The sequence below is a fragment of the Symsagittifera roscoffensis genome, chromosome 1, assembly GCF_963678635.1.
Source record: "Symsagittifera roscoffensis chromosome 1, txSymRosc1.1, whole genome shotgun sequence".
NCBI lineage: Eukaryota > Metazoa > Xenacoelomorpha > Acoela > Convolutidae > Symsagittifera > Symsagittifera roscoffensis.
This window is the reverse complement of record NC_087062.1, coordinates 72230743-72253498: the sequence shown is the minus strand read 5'-3', so window position 1 is coordinate 72253498 and position 22756 is coordinate 72230743. Positions and strand designations below refer to the sequence as shown.

The window sequence follows — 22756 nt, the reverse complement described above, 5'->3', positions numbered from 1 at the left end:
AACCGAAGAGAAACTAATCCATTTATCTTTTTGAATATTATACAGTTTACAATTTGTCTATTCTATGTTCCTTTTTGATACTTCATTTTGATTTGACTCTATTTCAAATCTTTTCTCATTCTTATAAAAAAATGAAACACAAATTCCTGGTTATGACAAAATTGCTGTCATATGAACTATTATATTTGTTTATACCTGCCTTAGTACTTTTAAAATTTTCTATTTGTTAATATTTGCATCTAGTAATTCATTACTCAAAGTTTATAGCTGTAAAATTTATTGAAGACCCCATGGTAAGCCTGTGGATGACCCCAGGTGGACATACATTTAAGATTAGGGGTTAATTAATGCCCAAATTTCCATTTTTGCTTTAACTACATAAAATTAAAATCTGAGCTTAACTCAGTCTTGTAAAGTGCTTTATTCCTGTGGTTAATAAACACCATGATCGTCTTTCTTCATTTCTATTCCTGTGGTAAAAAAACACCATGATTGTCTTTCGTCATTTGTTTTCCGTGGTGGGTTTGTGCGAAACCACAAGATTATATTTTCCACCTTTTATATATATACAATTTTACACTTTGTCCTTCATTGTTCAAACATTTGATAATTAGCCTGAATATCCGAATGTAATTCGGGATTTTGAATATTTGGTCATTTTATATTGATGTTTAGCAAAATGGAATACGACCCAATTTTAAACTGGAATTGCAGAAACGCAGACCCAGCACCAGAGGAGTTCAAAAGAAAGCTGCCCCTCAGGAAGAAACAACGGAAACCTCTAGCAGTTCAATCTTTGTCAATAGACGACGGGTTAAATAAGAACCCTCGCAACTTTCCCAGTTTAACCCAAAGATTGGAGCTGCAGAAGTGCAGAGAAACCAAATTGGATACGGAAAATCCAAAATATATAACGAGTTTAAAGTACTCAATAAAGGAAAATTTTAACAGATGGAAACTGCCATCGTTCATTGAAGTCGTTAACTCAACGACAATGGAAAAGGCGATGATGCCTATCGACTTCATAACCCAGCCAGAAGGGGTTATAAAGAACGAAAACAACTTCTGGAAATTAAAGAAGAGGGAGGAACACGGCTACATCCTCAAGGCAGGAGGCACGCAAGTCACCATTCCGTTCGAGGGAATAACTGCTTTTCCGAACCATGTAAAAAACAGACACAGACAGGAAGAACAGGACGACATTCAAGAACTTACGGACGGAATGAGCAGACTACGAATCAAGAACAAAATCAAAAAGAAGAAAATCGTGAAGTTGCAACAAAAACTCGAGGCTTCACAGAGGAAGATAGCGATCCTCAGATCATACAACGTGGAGCTAGAAGCCGGAAGGAAGCTCTAGACAAAACCTAACTTATCTTTATAACTTTTTCATTTGATATTCTCTTTAAATTTTATAACTATAGTATTTAACCATTAAAGTGTTTAAATTTTCACCATGGTAACTGTAAGAATCGAACAGCTTAATTTTCTAAAAAAAAGGGGTGAGTTGTAGTATTGAGAAATACTACACAGACAAAAGACCATTGTCTTAATTGTTTATTTAACGACCCAATTCTAAATTGGAGCGTGCTATTTAAATTCAAGCCTCTTTTCACTAAATCAGATATTGACTGATTTACTCTTATTAGGACTATAAAATCTTGTTTTGAAAATCCACTCCTTTTTAAATACTTGTCCACTTTTTCTCATTTTTTCATGCTCAATATTTTAAAAGGGCGGCGATTATTAATACGTCCCTTTTAACTTAACTTGAAACAAACTGGATAAATATTTAGCAGTCTTGCCGGCTGCACTGAAATTCTCCTTGCTTTGATTAAGCAGAGGTGCACCTGCAATATGATGCATCAGAGAGAGTAATATGAATTTTTAATAAGACAAGCTGAAGGCTGCGGTTTTTATCAAAGGGGACTAATAAGTTGAAGATATTTGATTTGAAAAAATCAAATAAAAACTATTTAAAAATTCCCTTATTAAAAAGGGAGAACAAAGGATCAGGTGAAACCTGAATAATTAAAGATTGAATCAGCCGCCGGTTTATGCTTATGAGCAAAAGGACTGGCCTGAAATCTTCAGTGTTTCATTTTGCTCAGTAAGCAGCAAGTCAGTTCTCTTCAGTCAGATCTTTTAAAAATAAATAATTTTTCTTTTCTGCCCCAACACTAAAATTAATCTAGCCCTTTTCACTTATAAAAAGAGAATAAATTCTCATTTTAAGTTTGAAAAATTATAAATCGAGATACGCACACCCGAGGAAGTCTGGACTACAAGTACCCAAAGGACTACGGCAAAGACGATACTGACGACCAAACCAGAAGTGCCGAAGTGGACACAACCAAGGGCGACCCATTCATACTAATCAGCCATCGACCTTAGTAAGAAGATAAAATATTGATGAACAAAATAAGATTAGCTCAACCTCCCCTCATAGGTATATTTCTCTAAGCTGTTCGATTCGTTTATAAAATCTAATAACCCAGTGCTTTGTATTTAACCAACTAATTAATTCATACCTTTTCTAACTATTGTTTCTACTCTTACTTTTGTCAAGACAACTTGACGATCTAAGGTGAGACCTATAACTTAGGATAAAATTACTAAGCATTCAACCAGCAATGAGCGCTTAGTAAACCTTAAAAGGCAGTCGGAACATTCAGGGCTTCGCCCTGATACGAGCAGTCTTGTTTCTTTTCAAATTTTTGATTACTGAAATCTGATTGGCTGATTTTTATTTTCGCGCATTCGGTCCTTCGCGTATGAGGGATTCCACCTAAAATTAATTTGCGATTCAAGTCAACCGGGTAGATAGCTCAAAATTGTGATAAACTGTTGGGCGCAGCCATGCGAATTGAAATGAAATGGATAAAATACTGAGCAACTTACAAGTGACTTCTTCATTTTTGTAAATTCTTTTTTTTTGTTCACAGGTTGCTATCTCAGACGATTCATCCACAGAAGCTTCAAAAAACGAGCTGTTCAGCTATCTACGTAGAACACTATATACGTAGAACGCATTCAGTTACTGGACTGGGTTATGTTACCACCCTCTGAAGAAAGGAGCACTGATCACGGTGATCCCCAAACTTCCGGCCTTTTGATCGTGAAGCAAAGCGTCAGCCATTTCGCCACGGTTCAATTATTAGTATGAGCAATATTAACAATATCCGCAATAAAGAGTTAAGACAAGCTTGATTCAACAATGCGAGATGTATATTTTGAGAGTGAGAGTTATTTGGTCAAGTTCTTCGTTTGCCAGTGGAATACTGGAGTTTTCCTGACAGTTCAAATTACAATTGAAAATGTTTGATAATAAAATTTAACCTAAATCTCGAATCTAAATCTCGAATAAAATTGAATCTAAAAGAGTGCTGAAAATGAGGAAAAACCAGACGTACCACGAAAAAAAAATCTCGATTCTTTGTGTAAAATAACATTGGATTATAAACAATTTCAGCCCAGAGAGAGATTGCGATCAAATGGGGGTTTCATATGCAAGGGTAGATGATTTAAAGTAAGGCTTACCTCTAGAAAGTAGTCTATATCGACTATGCCTCTTTTGCGGTCACAGCAGAACAGATCAAAGAGAACGTCCTCCACCCCATCACTGTCATCTTCCTCCATACCATAGAAACCAGCTTTCTTCCTAGACATTCACATTAATCCAGCCGTTTCATCCATTTATACACTCAATTTTAAAAGTTTTCGGCTTTATGGACCATAAAATTTTTCTTGAAGCATTTTTGGCTTTTTTTCAAAAATTGCCCGTGGGGCTGAAAACTTTTCAAAAAATAAGGTTTTATTAGTGTTTTGGGAAAGCTCGGAAAATTCTTCTCCCTCAAGAATATCCTTTTTTCCGTTTCTAATTCGTATAAGAGGTGATATCCAGACGGCAGTCACCAACTAATATAAATTTCATTAAAAATAGAAAATGAAGTATTGAATAGATCAATTTTTGAAAAACTTTTCCTGAAAGCTTTGGATTACAAAGTAAGAACAGGCTTATACATGTAGAGAGAAATTGTGAATGAGATAGTTTTAACGTTAGTTTGCCATCAACTCAAAAACAAAAAAGTGAGCTGGTGGATGGAGTTATGCGAAAACATGTGACAAAAATGTGTGACTTCGGACTCACGACAGTCGAAGGCGATGACTGCATGTTGAGTCGGGACTGGGAGCCCCATTGTCGCTCTCATACCGCATATACTCCACACAATCCTCACCCCACTTCACCAAACAATCAGGCTCATACTCCGCCTCACAGTTGATAAACACCTAACACACACATTCACTCTACATTTATGAGAAACAGTAAGCAAGTTGATTCAAGAGCACAGCGATGTTTTAACATCTGCTATAAAATAGACACAGAATGGAGTTAGCTCTAACGAACGCCAATTTAGAGGGCATAATCTCCTCTGCTCAGCTTGGTTGATGGTTATATTTATCCGATATTAAGTTTTTTGCGTATAAGAGCTCAGCGAAGTAAAAAAATTAAATTGGCATATTCCTGCGAAATTATAAATTTCATCCTGATCAATAACACGGCTTTCTTTGCTTTTATGTTTTGGAGTACTTTTCAGCCGATTTTGTATTTTGGAAATGATCCTAAGACAGACACTTTTAGCAAAGTAAAGCTCATTTTAGTGTTCTAAGAGACTTTAGTATTCTTTCTGCTAAATATCAAAAAGTTTCGATGAACAAGAGTCGATGAACAAAGTAACGGGGTCACGATGATTTTTGAGTTTTCGTTTTTTAGGAAAAATTGTTCAGGCTCAAATTTTTATTTTTCGCGGTATGACTTCTGATTTCTTTTCAAGTTCTGTTCATTTTCTTTGTTAAAAGAGGTCAAACTCCACTATCGAACAAAAAAAGTGTAAAAGGTCACAAAAAATTTCGAAAATGGATTCTAATGTTCAGATTTTTTTTGGTGAAAATAAAAATTTGCTTATTGAACCAGTTTTCGGTTAATTTCGGAAAAATTGGGTTAATTTTATCAAAAGTATCAATCATAAATTATTCTACAAATTCAAAGAACTTTAAGAGCATCTATTTTTTTCTTTGAAATTCGAAAGATGCGCTTTTTTCAAAAAACAAGTCAGTATATTTTGTTTACTTGCGTTCATTGGCTCTTTTCCAACGGTCTGTTGGCTATGTTTTTCAATAGGCTCTGAAAAATATCTCCATAAAAAATGCTTGCTCCAATCCTGATTGATATCCTTTTTACCTGCGATATCCTGCTTTGTCCATTTTCTCTTATTGGTAATTCTTCTATCGGAACAATAGTCGAAACTTCCTCCGAGTTCGGGTCCGAGTCATATGCATCCACGACATTCTCGCTGCTCGGAAAATGTTCCGACTCGTAATTACTTACGCCATTTCTTTTCGGGTCGTTTTCACTTTGACTCGTGTCGGAAGTAGAACCGTCCGAACCGTTTACACTCATTTTTAAAATAGAAAAACAAATTTGTCCAATTTTGGCTACTAATTTCTTGAAAATAATTCTCATCAAATGAATGATGATTTGTAGCAAGGAAAAAGGGTCACATAGTTTTGAACGTAAAGTTCATTATTTGATCAAAATGTTCTTTCATCTAGGAATTCATACAAAACTTCAGATTATATAAAGCGCTCTTATGTAATATTGAAGAAGTTTTTGATCTACAACAAAGGTTTTTCTTAATATAAAGAACAAGGCGTGGAGCTTTGAACAGCTTATTAAACCAATTAATCGTTGATCTATCAAAAGTTATCAATATTCATGAAGTATCAAAGACAATCAAAGATACAAAATTATCTTTTGTCGTCTTTCGAGCGAGATCGATGACATAACAAGGCGTCTTCTCCTACCACCAAAAAGGTACACACCTTTTGGCGACCTCTCTGGGGTCAGATCTAGTTTTGCTTGAGTAGACCGCAGGCCATGGGATGAAAGTGGCGTGATTTCTCTTAAAATGAACAGAAGTTGTTTTATCGCTCACAGGATTAAAATTTTGTTTGTTAATCTAAACTTAAAAAAATAGGTTTCACATGTGATTGTTTTTAATTCTAAAATTAAAATGGTTTAGAGATTGCTAACTCGGCCGATTTGGAATAATCATCTGATGAATGTCTGCATCGTAAGCCATGAATCACCTTCTAGTCCCACAAAGGCAAATAATTTTTCACGAGATCTTAAAAGAACTTAGGGTGATTTTGATTTTGAATTATTTAGTGAGCAAAAATAAATAACAAGCATCAGTCATAAGATACTCACAGAGATCGGGCTCACGGGCCCTTGAGCTCCTCGAGGAGACGTCCATATCACAAGTGGCACAAGCCCACTCCACAGCCTAATATCCAAAAACCAATTGTCAAAATTGTACGCCAGATACGAAGTTGAGCGTCTATTTCCTTTTTGAGTGTTAAAAAAACTCAAGCCCACTCTACCAACTATTATCCAAAAACCAATTGTCAAAATTGTACGCCAATTACGAAGTTGAGCGTCAGTTTCCACTTTGAAGTTAAAAACAAAACGACCAAACTGACACAAATACGAGCCTCTTGATTCGGAAAAAATGAAGGTAAAGACGTTTACACCATCGGGATAATCCGATTGCATGCCTCGAGAGTTGCAACTTGTGAGAACTGATGTTTATTCGATTTGTCAACTGCAAAAAGCTGAATAGTTTCTTTCCAATCTAAAAACTTATTTCGGCATGAGTGGTTTGAAGGAAGGTCAACTTATCTCCATTAGATCCAAAAGATAACTTCCTCTAAAAAAACTTATATAAGTTTTAGCCAAACTTTTGTTAATAACCTCGTAGCTTGGGGTAACAGAGAAGCAGCTATGTGTTTTGTCAAGGTGTAAGCAAAAATAGAGTAAGCTCCAAAAGCTGATAGGCCTAAAATCTTATTGCAAGTGAAAGGAAAAAATGAATTTGTTGGTTGATCATTGCACCTTACTTACCTTGCATACTGTTTATTGATGCGTGCATTCCGACTCTGCTTCAATTATCTATTTGCCTTTTCAAATGATCTTTCAGATTATTCAATTTTAGGCACAAGAAATTTCACCTCCGTCGCTGTTTCAATTTTGCGTTTTGCTAGTCCCATACTCATCCAGTATTTTGAAAATTAGGAAGTTTAGGATTAGTGAAGTTTTGTATGCCTAACTTCCAATAATCTGGTTGAGTATGTGACGCGACAAAAACAAAATTGAAACAGCGACAGAGGCCCTCTAACCAATGAGCCAGAATGGCCAAGTTTTTTATGCCTAAGTTTTGATAATCTGAACGGTTTTATGGCAAGTCAAACAGAAACGTTTACTAGAGAACAATGGTTTAAAAAGAAATAATTTCGATTCATTATTCTGTGGAATCACATCTGATTTTTTTTGCTCATTTGGAAGGAGATCTACTCTTAATTTGAACCGTTTGGTTTTGTGAACCATTTTCCAACCAAAAGTTAATGACAGTGATTGACTTTTTGCTGTCCTCCACATTGGTTGACTAAGTGACACGATAGATATCAATAATATCAATAATGTGCAAGGAACAAGAAACAAATTGATTTTTTCTGTGAGCTGACTGTGCCCTTCAACAGTTTATGCGGGAGCAATCACATTCTTTCGATAATTGAGTATACACGGGTTGACAAAAAATGCTTATCATACAATTTTCATATATATATAAAAAATGCTTATCATACTCTTTCATACAATTTCATAGAGCAAAAGTAAGTGTATAAAGATAGCAAAATGAGCATGTTTTCCATAAATGAAATTGTATGATAATGAGCATTTTTTCCATACTATGAAATTGTATGCACAGCATTTTTTGCATAAATAATATTATATATTGTTTCGAATTTTCTTGTTTGAACCGAAGCACTAACCAAGATTTTTTCAGTCATAAGACAACCCAGAGTGTAACTGTCCATAACTTAGCAGATAAGGTGATTTTAACCTTAATAGTTAAGGTAAATATTTTCACATGGAACCATATACCAAATAAGTAACTTTTTGAATATGGCTAGATAATTTTCAGTTTGAAAATTTTGATGGTTGAGGAAAAAAGGCCTGTCTTTCTACAAAGCTATTTTTACTTTAGCAAATGAAAAAATAGAAAAGAATCGTGTTTACAAAAAAAAAAACACTTTCTTGTGATCTTTGGATTTTTGGGTGAAAAACTCATCCTGGACTACGTTATAAACATATAAATTTTGCATGCAAAATTTTTTTCGTAAAATTTATTTTTGCAGCCAAAAAAAGGATTAAAAATTTTACCTCAAATTTTTGTTTTTGGTTACGAAAATAAATGCATATCATACAATTTTGATATATGAAAATTGTATGACAAGCATTTTTTTTAAAACATTTTAAATCATTTTTTAAATGACCAAAAAGCTTCAAAAGATGCAAGTAGACCAAAAATGTTCATTAAAAATTTTTAAAACACTTTTTAAATTTTGTATGAATTTTCTATGATAAGCATTTTTTCCATAGACTTCATATATGAAACTGTATGATCAGCATTTTTCTTCTATGGACGCAACCCCGGTAATAAAGACTGAAAAATCATTGGCAAATAAAACAGGAAAATGTTTTAAACGATAAACAGCCGACCAACTCTAAAACTGTCAACAAAGATTCAAATTAAAAAATCAATTTGCAAGCCATGAATTGAAATTCCAAAATGATCAAAGAAGGTAACTGCAGAAATTGAACAACCTGTGTAGAGAAAATTACAGATCTGATTTCATGCCATTGGGTTCCTTGAGTCAACGTCCACTTTGCAGACCGGGCAAATAGCGCTGAAGCTCTTATTTGCACTACTGGATGTCTGAAAAGATTTTTACGCGAAATACATGGTTGCTTACGCGTTTGTAATATTTTTCATCTGCTTATTGCGGTTACAACAGGGATTTTACAGGAGAGTTCGCGTGTGGTAAGCGAAGTTTTCTGCGAACCAGGCATGAAGTATAGCCGTGCTGTAAATATGAGTATATCATTCCATGCATTCAAAACAAATGTGGTTCGGTGATTGCAGAAAATCGGTCTGATTTTAGTTCTTGATTTTTGTTTTATCCTTGAGGCAAACGCGGCATTCCTTCATCAATGGCTAAATGATCAAACGATCTACGTGTCTGTGATTTCTTCTTGAAAAATTTATTCCCGATTGCATCCAATCGGTAACTGACAACCGTTCGATTTATCATTCTAAAGATTTTAGGTTGAAACAGTGCCTTTTGCATTTTTAAAAGATCCATTTCTCTAATTAAAGGATTCAAGAATGCTTTTTTAATTCAATTTTGGCCACCTTATTTCTTGTCCTTTTCGCTTAAGTTTTTTAAAAAAATTTTATTTGAGTATTATCAACTAGCATCATCAATATTTCGAAAATGGAGCCAAATTTAAGATCAAAACCAAAAGTTTTTTTACAAAACTAAAATTAGCTTTCAAACTTGAAATCGATTGATAATGGATATCAGTCTGCAGTAAAAAAAATTGTAAGGCTGATATATTTCTGAAAGAAAACTGATAGGAAGAAGAAATGATTTAAAATTAATTTCCCGATGTTGATCTACAACTTTGAAATAATTTTCTCAAAAGATGTCATGAGGCGACCTTCGGTGCCTCGCTTATAACTTGTTCTTCTTGCAGCGACGCTGCAGGTCTGGATTCATTAAGGTTTATCAAGGCCGTTGAGAGGCCTATTCAGAATACCACGTTGTGCGTGGTCACTCTGTTGTTTACCTACATCGTTGCTTGATGTATAATTATCTCAAATCTATTCTTTTCAGTCAAAGCTTAACCAATTCAAAACTCTCTTTCGATACATCATATCTAAACTAATTTTTAGAACCAACCATCAAACCAAGTCTTCAATTTACATTTTACTAAAAGAACCAAGTTTTGATCATTTATCACTCGGCAATTGTCATGGCACAACCAGCAGTTCCTGTGAATGAAGACAGGACTGACTTGCTCGGTATCCTTCCCTTTTGAGCCAAACCATCTGTTAACCCGCCGTTCCTCTGGGAATGCTGGATAGGTCAATTCTTCCTAGCTGTGGGTTTGAAGGACAACATAAACCCTCACGACCTTCTCCCAGAATCCGGAGAGATAATCGATGACCCCCTCCGAAACGAGAAGCAGTCGTCACAGAAGAAGATGCCGCAGAGGCGAATGCACGAGTCCTTCGATATCAGGCGGCGATTCGAAGGGTAAGCGAGTTGAATGTGGAACGCAGCAGAAAAAGCCCCAGAATCAGCCAGAATTGGTTTTATCACGAGTCGGAGGCTCGTTTAAAATCCCGCTTATTCTTCTCGTTGGGAACTGAAGGCAAAAGGCGTTTTGCAGACTCGTTCCCTCACACTGACATTAGTACGACTTCTTTTCGAGTTTTTCACACCAACTGTCAAACGCTGTTTAAAATGGAACAGGATTACACTGCCGAACGTAGTAAACCCTATAACACTATTTTTATGCTCGAAAACGACAATTTCTCCTCTTTTTACGCTCGACTTAGCGCTCAAATTGCTCTGTGTAATTGGCCAAAAGCTCAGGAGAGGGAAACACTTAAAGATCTCTTCGTTGAACGGATTCGCGACGTAGATGTCCAGCAGCAGCTAATCAAGGCTAAAACCGATTTGGACAACCTTTTCAAACTTGCGTTGGAATGTGAAAAGGTGGCTAGCACATCCGCTCAATTCCAAAAGTTACCTCCTCACAACCAATTCTCCAAAACTATTAGTTTCGAGCAAGAAACAACTTTCTCAATCCAGTCGTCTCGAAGTAAAAGTAATTATCCTCAAAATCGAACTAATCGTCAAAACATCCAAGGTAACCAAGTACACATACCATGCTATTTCTGTGGAAATCCCTTCAGTCTCGATCACCGAAAATCTTGCCCAGCTCGGGAAGTCACGCTTAATCTCTGTGAGAAACGTGGGCAGATTGCTAAGTGTTGTAATTCATCCAAATGAAGGGTACACCAGCTACAAACAGATGAGAAAGCTTCGGTTTCCGCTGTAGATTGCAACTTTATTGACGTTAAATATGATAGCGAACCAGAATATAGCGTGTTACAGCTAGAGAGTGCGGCTAGGATAAATAGTATCGAGACCCTCAAATCTCACGGAGGTAAACCTAGAAGTCAGGTCCTAGTTTTTTATACTCGACAGTCGACACGGGAAGTCCAGCTTCGTTCCCCAACAAAACTTCTCTTACTACAACGTAATCCTTCTATCAGATTTTGCGATATCACGAGACATCCCATTGATTCTTTGTATGTCGATTACAACAAACGCCCCATCCGTCTTCTTGGCTCGTTAAGAATACCGATTTCTTCCAACGGGTGGAAAATGGAGGATGCTTTCTTCCTCATTTCAGAAAACAAACGCGGAACCTTCTGGGTCTGGATCTGCACAAGAAACTAGGTGTGGTAACAAACCAATTCAAAGCAGAACCTGTCCTACAGCTCGAGGGTGAATCACAAGATCCAATATCGGAACATTGGCGTTCGTATTTTGCCAAATGTTACGCTCACGTTTTCAATCGTTTAGGTAGATCCAAAGGTCACAAAGTCTACACAAACTTCAAGTATCCACTCGTCCCTCGTCACGTGAAAAGCCGAAAAGTCCCGATCCAAACTCAGGACAGAGTTGCTAAGGAAATCAAAATATTAGTCGAACAAGGTCACATAAAAAAACTAGATAAGTGTACTACAGATTACTTCATCGCGCCCATAGTGTTAACAGTTAAGAAGGATAGTTCGATCATACTCGCTCTCAAGCCAAAACCGATGAACGCTCAGATTTGGAAAAATAAGAACCAGATGCCTAACATTCACAAACTCATTGACTCAGTTGCTCCGATCATCACTAAAAATGTACCTGGTAAGGTATGGTTCACATCAAGGGACTTGAAGTACGCTTTTAGTCAATTGCCGTTGTCATCTCTTACTAGTAGTCATCGCAATTTCAATATCATGTGTGGGGATGCTACTGGGAAGTGCAGATTTAAAATCGGGTTTTACGGGGTGACTGATATGCCAGCCGAGTACCACAAGGCTATGGATTGCACTTTACAAGGTTTAGACGGAGTTATTTGTTATCTGAACGATTTTTTGGTAGTTACGAAAGGAGATATTCATAGTCATAATTTACTGGTCGAGAATTTGATGCAGAGACTTGGTGCAAAATGCTGGTCGCTGAAACTCAGTCTGTGTGAGTTTTCCACTAACCAACTAAGTTGGCTAGGATATGATATTAATGAAAAAGGTTACTCCCCCAATTTCTCCTAGATCGATGCGATCCAAGCACTCAAACCTCCTAAAACCCTCAAAGAATTACGATCGTTTAATGGAACGTTAAGTCACCTGCAGATTTTTGTCCCTGATCTGCATACTAACACAGTAAGTTTTCGACAGTCACTAAAGGCCTTTAATAAGCAATCGTTCATTTGAGGTGAGGCTCAAGAAGTGGCCTTTGAAAATATAATCAACTTGGTGACAAAAATCGCAAGCAATTTTCACGAGGATTCCTCCAAACAGTCAAAACTAAAATGTGACGCTAGCCAAAATGGGCTAGGGGCTTGCCTCGAACAAGAGGTTCAACCGGGAATTTGGGCGCCAACCGCTTTTGCCTGGCGTTTTCTAGATAATTCGGAAGTAAAGAATAGTACCAACGACTTGGAATTGTTAGCGATTGTTTGGGCGTGCAAACACTTTCGTACATATCGTTTAGGAAATCGTTTTCAAATACTGACTGATCATAAAGCAATCTTCTCTGGATTAAATGAAAACTACAATAATAATGGTACCAGTCTCGTCTTTCTAGGTGGGCAGATAGGTTTATAACTTCCTAGTTTGAGGTTATTCATGTCCCTGGGGTCACTTTAGGTTTTGTTGATTATCTCTCTCGGTACCCCACATTTTCGCCTAGCCAACTTTCGCAAAATGATGAACTTTTTGTTGTAAAGTCCATCAAGGCCTTCAATAAGGCCGTCTTTTTCAGTAATTCTTCTGCTCTATTCAAATAAAGGTCTAAGTTTTGTCCTCGGCCGCAAAATGGTGTTGGTTTAATAAATCAGCTTCGGTATTCGTGTTCGTCAATGCGTTCTCTGGTAGGGGGCGTCAGAATAAACACTCACAAAAAAGAGCAATCACAGCGTGTTATGCAAATGCATCGATCAAAATTGTCATCGATAGAGGGCGTCGAATTATGCTCAGACGTTATTAGCCAATTAAATCCCAGTATGCTAATTCAAACTCGTATTCCTAATGCGCTCAGCAAAAATCATTGTCTCCGACCTGAATCTGCAAAATACAGTCAACCATTTATGCTCTCTAAAAAATCTCAACTTCAATCTCTTTCTAAATTTACCTCTAAATCATACTACTTCAAACTCACTTAACTTGTCAAACTCGTTGATAATGAACGAACCGCCGGATACTACTGACCCGAACTCTACTCAAACTAACGCTTCAATCGATCCCAGTAAGATACTTAACTGGACGGCGGAACAAACCGACCTACTGACTTTTGTGGAAGACTTTTCACTGCTCTCAACGAACTTCAGACGGCCAAGACCTCGCCCTCCGTTGCGTTCGCGACAGATGGGTCGGATTTCTCGCATTGACCAAACCCGCCAGCATACCAGAACTCTGGAATGGGCCATTAGGACTCGCTTTGTCGCAGCAAGGACCAATTCCCGCAAAGAAAGTCATGGTCAGTTGCAAGAAGCCATGAGACTATTCAGTTTGTCTAAATCGGAGAAACTTAACACAGCCGCTGAGATTGGAGTTATCGCGGTCAATGGGGGCAATCCGATCCTCTCCAGGAGCAAAAAGGAAATTGTGGGACTACCAGGCTTCTTCGTAGCTGATCTCCTTGCCGAACTCACTGAAGAGGATCGGTTCCTGGCCCATGAAGCGTGCCATAGTCAACAACAAAGATGTGACTTCCTTCAACAAGTTAGAATCAATGACAGTGTGATTGTGGACAACAAGGATGCCATTCCGGAACCCTTAGGAAAAGCCTTTCTTGCTAGACTGCACTGTGCCCATCTGGGCCAGGAGGCCATGATGTCAGACTTCGAATACAGCTGGTGGCCGTTTCTTAATCGGCAGATTGTCGATTTATGCGAGAAGTGCCGTGAATGCACGCTGTATGGTAATAACCCTAAACCCGCTAAGACTTTCCATACCGCACAAGCTTTTCCTACTCTGTCTGGGCCCAATCAGGAATTACAGTTCTATTTCGCAGGCCCTATATTAGATATTCAAAATACTAAGGTCTTTCTCTTAGTCGCCGTAGACCTTTTTTCTAAATTTCCCTCTGTTTTCATCACAAAAACTACTGGGGCAAAGAAGGTTCTAAAATCCTCGACTCTCATACACGTATTCATGGGATACCTCGGTACATTAAGACTGATTACGGGTCTGGGTTTAAGAATGACTTAGTAAGCATATTTTGTGCTATTAGAGGTATTTAACATATTCTCTCTCCTTTGGAGACCACAGACGTAGTGGTTTGGTTGAGCATTCAATGCAAATTATAAAAAGAAAACTAGAAACCCCAAAGCTCGATCCTAATTTTGTTAAATTAAAGTCTACTAATTGTTGAGGATATACGGAAAAGCAACCACTCAGTGCTCAAAAAATCGCCTTTCGAATTATAAATTGGTCGCAAACCGAAAACCGAATAGTCGCAGGCTTGTCATAAAATTATTCAAACTGATACTTCAGCGCAAGGAACAGACCGCAACCTCCTCACTTCGGACCAGATCGCCAGTCAGGTCTACAGCAGGGATTGTGCAAAGGTGATACCCAGAGGCAGTGCTAGCCCTACGATCTCTCCTCGTTTCCGAATGATGTTCTCCTTAGAGGGTAACGTAGCGGACAGTGAGCTGTACAAGGCTTTGGCAGAACTTGTTTGAGCGGCAAAAAAATGGACGCAATATAAATGGAATCTCCCGGCGGACAGCGGTAAACGGGTCCTGGAAGAACTGTCGAGTCGACACTCGGACCTCGTCCACTCGCTGAAGACCAGCCTTACTCGCAAAATCCTCCGCTTCTGGGACCGAGGACCCAACGCTGCGCCTCCGGGGGCACCTGTTAACCCCCAAAAGTTTCCTGCTCAGCAACCTCGTTGTCCTACTAAAACAAGCAAATTTGAAAAACTTTTTTTATCCGAACGTAATCGAGTTAGAATTTTTAGGAAAATTATATATCGTCAATCTGGAAAGCCTTTCTATACGACTGCGAAGTTCAAGATCATTCAGGTCACCGACCATACTTATGTCACCAACAAAGGGAGAGTTTACCGGAAAAATCATGTCCTCCCTAAGCCTAACTTTCGTTATAACATTTCCGTTGGCAAAAACAACCTAGGTGAACGTCTTCCTGCCTCAGCTACTCACATTGCTGTCAAAAGAGCGGCTACGCGTTCACAACCAGAACTGCTTGATCGACGACGAGAGAATCCCAACCTGTCTGACCCAATGGTGGTTTACCCCTCCCGGCAGATTCGTCCAGCGAAGACTCGTGTGGGTCCAGTCATCTCCAGGTGCTCAGGAATACTTCCCCAGCTGACAGTTGCAACGCCTTAAGTTGCAAGAGGACTCTCCACTAGTCACTTTTGCACATCCGAGTAACACTACCACTCAGCTGCCTAACTCAGTCAGTACTCCTGTCTCTCCGCCTACTGGTAGCGACCCAGCAATCACCACTCAGCTGCCTAACTCAGTCAGTACTCCTGTCTCTCCGCCTACTGGTAGCGACCCACCTATTTGGTAGCGATCCAGCAAATCCCAGAGTCGAATTTGAAACTCCAGATGGCGTATCTTCGGAGGCTCCATTGCGACCCTCACAAGAAACTATCTCGAAGTTGCGATCTTCATATCCGTCGTTTTCTCTCCCAGCGCAACCAGTGGTGGACGATCAAGAGGCTGTCAGGGCGTCTTCACGAAACAAGAAGCCAACCAAATTCTTTGGTGACCCTTTGCGTCACTCGGTTAAGCTGGTTGAAGAGGTTTCAGACAGTCAGCCGTCTATGCAGGGACCCCCTGAGGAGTTGTCTCCTGGTTTTTGCCCCCTCAGTTTCGTTCTCCCCGTGGAGACCACTCATTCGCGACAGACCCCACGTTGACGTGCAGGAGGCGTCCCCAGAGTCCTTCGCCGAAACTGACAAATGTCTCAGCGAAATGTGACTAGGACCGGAAAATGTTTTGCTAAAACTCTCTAAAACTCTGATAAATTTACTCCTGTTGTACGTTTGGTTTCAAATTCCCAAAATTTTTCCTCTCGCGGGAAATGTCATGAGGCGGCCTTAGGTTACTCGCTAATAACTTGTTCTTCTTGCAACCACGCTGCATATCTGGATTCATTAATTTTTATCAAGGCCGTTGAGAGGCCTATTAAGATTGCCACGCTGTGCGTGGTCACTCTGCTGTTTACCTACATCGTTGCTAGATGAATACGTATCTCAAATCTATTGTTTTCGGTCAAAGCTCACCCGATTCAAGTTTCTCTTTCAATACATCGTATCCTAACTAAATTCTGTAACCAACTATCAAACCAAGTCCTCAAATTACATTTTGCTAAAAGAACTAAGTTTTGATCAGTTATCACTCAAAAAATTAGCAAGTGTCAAAAAATTATGAGCAAATTATTTCATGGTAGGTATATTCAAGATCAGCAAATGAGAAAAAAATTTTAAAAGTCCCTATAGTTTATTATTCTTTATACAAATAGGATTAACCACTTCATTATCTGCATAAAGGATGAACAGTTCAGAATCAAAAGTGTATGTGATTATGGGTCTCATCTAGCCAAATGCTTTTAAATGATTATTTCAGATAAAAAGCAAGAGCATGTTTTCCAGTTGTTTGAGTTTAAAAGTAGCCCTACAACGGGATTTTTTTTGTTCACATTTTTTTCCGTTTCTTAATACATTTATTTGGATAAATGAACTGAAGCTGGTTCTTCACTTTTTGATTGTTCAAGTAAGTTTCCATTATTGTTAAATGCACAATTGTGTAGTTTCGAAATTAGACTGAACTCAAAAAAGTTTGAAATAATAATGGTAATGTTTTGAGATGTGTTGTCACCAAATGAGTTTTTCATATATCCTTTCGACTAATTGAATTTTTTTGATTCTGAAATCTCGTTTTACTTTTAAATTCCTCAAAACTTATGTATCTCACAGTTTAAAGTAGTTTGATGATTCAATTGGTTTTTTACAAATTCGATTGTTCTTTCAATGTTTATTTAGTAAAAACCAAATTTTTGAACTATTTCAATTTTTTACTTCAGTTTTTGTAAGCAAAATAAATGGTGAAATTGAAAACTTTCAGTTTATTTCGTTTTGAAGGTTTTCTAGACTCCTTTTTCATTAAATCAGTTTATGAGCTCACATTAAATTTTCTGACATCAGTTTTTTCAAACAAATTTTATTGATGAAAACCAAAACTTAAATTTTTAAAAGTTATTAGGTGTAGAATTGGTGATTCCACTGTATTACATGCGATAGTAACCTGAGGGTAAGATTGACTCTTCATTAATTCAAGTAGTACAGCAAACAGGCTACTCGTTTGCTGTACTACTTTGGACGATTAACCACTTTTCCTAAGTGCCAACCGGCCTTACCATTCCGGAACCCTTAGGAAAAGCCGTTCTTGCTAGACTGCACTGTGCCCATCTGGGCCAGGAGGCCATGATGTCAGACTTCGAATACAGCTGGTGGCCGTTTCTTAATCGGCAGATTGTCGATTTATGCGAGAAGTGCCGTGAATGCACGCTGTATGGTAATAAACTTACACCCGCTAAGACTTTCCATACCGCACAAGCTTTTCCTACTCTGTCTGGGCCCAATCAGGAATTACAGTTCTATTTCGCAGGCCCTATATTAGATATTCAAAATACTAAGGTCTTTCTCTTAGTCGCCGTAGATCTTTTTTCTAAATTTCCCTCTGTTTTCATCACAAAAACTACTGGGGCAAAGAAGGTTCTAAAAATCCTCGACTCTCATACACGTATTCATGGGATACCTCGGTACATTAAGAGTGATTACGGGTCTGGGTTTAAGAATGACTTAGTAAGCATATTTTGTGCTATTAGAGGTATTTAACATATTCTCTCTCCTTTGGAGACCACAGACGTAGTGGTTTGGTTGAGCGTTCAATGCAACTTATAAAAAGAAAACTAGAAACCCCAAAGCTCGATCCTAATTTGGTAATTTAAAGTCTACTAATTGTTGAGGATATACGGAAAAGCAACCACTCAGTGCTCAAAAAAATTGCCTTTCGAATTATAAATTGGTCGCAAACCGAAAACCAAATGGTCGCAGGCTTGTCATAAAATTATTCAAACTGATACTTCAGCGCAAGGAACAGACCGCAACCTCCTCACTTCGGACCAGATCGCCAGTCAGGTCTACAGCAGGGATTGTGCAAAGGTGATACCCAGAGGCAGTGCTAGCCCTACGATCTCTCCTCGTTTCCGAAAGATGTTCTCCTTAGAGGGTAACGTAGCGGACAGTGAGCTGTACAAGGCTTTGGCAGAACTTGTTTGAGCGGCGAAAAAATGGACGAAATATAAATGGAATTTCCCGGCGGATAGCGGTAAATGGGTCCTGGAAGAACTGTCGAGTCGACACTCGGACCTCGTCCACTCGCTGAAGACCGGCCTTACTCGCAAAATCCTCCGCTTCTGGGACCGAGGACCCAACTCTGCGCCTCCGGGGGCACCTGTCAACCCCCAAAAGTTTCCTGCTCAGCAACATCGTTAACCTACTAAAACAAGCAAATTTGAAAAACTTTTTTTATCCGAACGTAATCGAGTTAGGAAGTTCAAGATCATTCAGGTCACCGACCATACTTATGTCACCGACAAAGGGAGAGTTTACCGGAAAAATCATTTCCACCCTAAGCCTAACTTTCGTTAAAACATTTCAGTTGGCAAAAACAACCTAGGTGAACGTCTTCCTGCCTCAGCTACTCACATTGCTGTCAAAAGAGCGGCTACGCGTTCACAACCAGAACTGCTTGATCGACGACGAGAGAATCGCAACCTGTCTGACCCAGTGGTGGTTTACCCCTCCCGGCAGATTCGTCCAGCGAAGACTCGTCTGGGTCCAGTCATCTCCAGGTGCTCAGGAATACTTCCCCAGCTGACAAACGCCTTAAGTTGCAAGAGGACTCTCCACTAGTCACTTTTGCACATCCGAGTAACACTACCATTCAGCTGCCTAACTCAGTCAGTACTCCTGTCTCTCTGCTGTTTACCTACATCGTTGCTAGATTGAATACGTATCTCAAATCTATTCTTTTTGGTCAAAGCTCACCCGATTCAAGTTTCTCTTTCAATACATCGTATCCTAACTAAATTCTGTAACCAACTATCAAACCAAGTCCTCAAATTACATTTTGCTAAAAGAACTAAGTTTTGATCAGTTATCACTCGGCAAGTGTCAAAAAATTATGAGCAAATTATTTCATGGTAGGTACATACAAGATCAGCAAATGAGAAAAAAATTTTAAAAGTCCCTATAGTTCATTATTCTTTATACAAATAGGATTAACCACTTCATTATCTGCATAAAGGATGAATAGTTCAGAATCAAAAGTGTCTGTGATGATGTGTCTCATCTAGCCAAATGCTTTTAAATGTTTATTTCAGATAAAAAGCAAGAGCATGTTTTCCAGTTGTTTGAGTTTAAAAGTAGCTCTACAACGGGATTTTTTGTTCACATTTTTTTTCCGTTTCTTAATACATTTATTTGGATAAATGAGTTGAAGCTGGTTCTTCACTTTTTGATTGTTCAAGTAAGTTTCTATTATTGTTAAATGCACAATTGTGTAGTTTCGAAATTAGACTGAACTCAAAAAAGTTTGAAATAATTTGTTAATGTTTTGAGATGTGTTGTCACCAAATGAGTTTTTCATATATCCTTTCGACTAATTGAATTTTTTTGATTCTGAAATCTCGTTTTACTTTTAAATTCCTCGAAACTTATGTATCTCACAGTTTAAAGTAGTTTGATGATTCAATTGGTCGATTGTTCTTTCAATGTTTATTTAGTAAAAACCAAATTTTTGAACTATTTCAATTTTTTACTTCAGTTTTTGTAAGCAAAATAAATGGTGAAATTGAAAACTTTCAGTTTATTTCGTTTTGAAGGTTTTTTGGACTCCTTTTTCATTAAATCAGTTTATGAGCTCACATTAAATTTTCTGACATCAGTTTTTCAAACAAATTTTATTGATGAAAACCAAAACTTAAATTTTTAAAAGTTATTAGGTGTAGAATTGGTGATTCCACTGTATTACATGCGATAGTAACCTGAGGGTAAGATTGATTCTTCATTAATTCAAGTAGTACAGCAAACAAAGGGCAGAGTTCGAAATAGTTCAATTTTCGAAGACATCGTCCCTCCTAAGCCAGAAAAAAAGTTTGACAAAAATGGCGAACTCCCCCCCAAAAAAAATCGGAACTAAGGTAGCTAATAATCAGAGGAGCAATATTAGTGATGATTTGACCCGGGCATATAACAACGTGACCCCTCAGACCCTTGAGGGGCAAGTGAAAACGGTCCATGGAAGTGTATATCGCCCTATCAGAACTCGGAAACTAGCGGCGATATTGGGCGGCTCAGTTTTTAGTATGTTGTAGGCCAAGTTAACGGAAACTTAAGTTTGAAATCCCAGACCCCTAGGACCCCCACTCACAGTTTAATGCCCTAAGTACTCAAATCCACCCTTAACTTCTGAAAGTCATTTCTCGACCTCCAATGAGCGCAGGGAGCTGAAATTTGGGGGGATGATAGATGAGGGCAAGATATATCTTGTATCATAGTTTGAACCAAATAAGGCAGTTGGACCGGAAGCTATTAGCACTTGAAAAAACACCCCCTTAGACTGGAAACAGCCAATTTACTCGAAATGACGCTGGCATAATGATTTTATTGCGGCAATCGGCATAAGATACGAACCCCGAAAAAAGACCCCCATTGAGTGAGAACCCCAGCGACTCCTCCTTCCGGTTTTAATAGCTTTTTTCTGAAAAGGTGATAATGGACCTTAGAAATGGTAGAACTTGTGAAATTTTAATGGCATATGAATGAAACTTGAAATTTAGGACCCCCATGGGATTCTGAAAAAAAATATGGAAGTTTGACCCCTGTTGACCCCCGGGTGACCTCAAGTTTGCCTTTGGGCGTATTGACCCCAAAATTGCATGTAAAACCCCGAGAATAACACTGGAAAGTGGCGTAGTCCCAGGTCCAACCGCTCGAAATGAGAATGGGTCACCTTGCTAAAAATTGAGAGGAAAACATGTTATTGGGAACTAGAGCATAAGCTGATAGAGATTTAGTTTTGTATTGCAACCTTGAGTTAGATGAGTTAATTCAAAGTGGACTTGTTAAATATTGGTATCAGTTTAGCTTGGCGAAAGATCTTCTTCCTGGAGGTGACTTTTTGGTTTAATTAGACCCCTAATTGACGAACTACGTTCCCCTGATAGCTAGAAAATCATGATTCGAATAGAGTACAAGCGGAAATTTTAGATTCTTGGAATGAGCGCAGGGAGCTGAGTTTTGGAGGGATTAAAGATAAGGGCAAGATATATCTTGTTACATAGTTTGAACCAAATAAAGCAGTTGGACCGGAAGCTATTAGCACTTGAAAAAATACCCCCCTAGACCGGAAATAGCCAATTTACGCGAAATGGTGTAAGCTGGCTTAATGATTTTATTGCGGCACTCGGCTTAAGATACGAACCCCGAAAAAAGACCCCCATTGAGTGAGAACCTTAGCGACTCCTCCTTCCGGTGTTAATAGCCTTTTTCTGAAAAGGTGATAATGGACCTTAGAAATGGTAGAACTTGTGAAGTTTTAATGGCATATGAATGAAACTTGAAATTTAGGACCCCCATGGGATTCTGAAAAAAAATATGGAAGTTTGACCCCGGTTGACCCCCGGGTGACCTCAAGTTTGCCTTTGGGCGTATTGAACCCAAAATTGCATGGAAAACCCCGAGAATAACACTGGAAAGTGGCTTATTCCCAGGTCCAACCGCTCGAACTGAGAATAGGTCACCTCGCTAAAAATTGGAAGGAAAACATGTTATTGGGAACTAGAGCATAAGCTAATAAAGATTTGGTTTTGCATTGCAACGTTGAGTTAGATGAGTTAATTTAAAGTGGACTTGTTAGTTATTGGTTTCAGTACAATGGTTTGTTAAATCAGTTTCCTATTGTAGCATTTAATTCCTTTTGTTCTCAATTTTGACTACCTCGAAAGCTTGCTGGTCATCCACTGTGGTATTATGTTAAAATTTTTCCATTCATAATTCCGACTTGAAAAATAAAGAATAAAAACAAACCATTGTATCCTGTTCCTGTACTGATAGCTAGAAGATCGGGATTCGAATATAGTACAAGTGGAAATTTTAGAAGCTTGGAATGCGTAGTTACCCATGAAAAGGTTCTCCCGCTACCATTAAGAGGTCGGAACGTTACAGGGAAAGTTAAAATAAAGACCTTGGGAGGATCAATGAGTAAAAATATCATGGTGTGGAGGTTGTATTGATCCCGATAACTGAAGTCACTGAGGTCAGGAATTAGTTGATTAGAATCGTATGACATTGTTTTTGCTTGGTCATATTGTGACTGCTACTGCATACCGGGTAATTAATAAGCGTGAAAAGATTGATAAAAGAAACCGAATATGGCACGTGGCAGAGTTGACAGGGG

The 22756-nt window shown here is 38.4% G+C and overlaps 2 protein-coding genes across 2 annotated transcripts in view; one reads left to right on the top strand and one right to left on the bottom strand.

The window, feature by feature from the left end:
* The window catches only part of LOC134848578 (glutaminase liver isoform, mitochondrial-like), a 52987-nt gene extending 47275 nt beyond the window's left edge, over positions 1-5712 (bottom strand). Inside the window, exons 1-3 of the mRNA XM_063866094.1 lie at positions 5243-5712; positions 4151-4290; positions 3541-3661 (exon numbers count right to left, since the gene is read on the bottom strand). Of these exons, the coding sequence (XP_063722164.1) occupies positions 3541-3661; positions 4151-4290; positions 5243-5524 (543 nt within the window). The 5' untranslated portion in view covers positions 5525-5712. The remainder of the gene's footprint in view (positions 1-3540; positions 3662-4150; positions 4291-5242) is intronic.
* Positions 1-22756, top strand: part of LOC134848617 (glycerol kinase-like) — a 124701-nt gene that overhangs the window by 5633 nt on the left and 96312 nt on the right. The gene's annotated exons all lie outside the window — the stretch shown is intronic.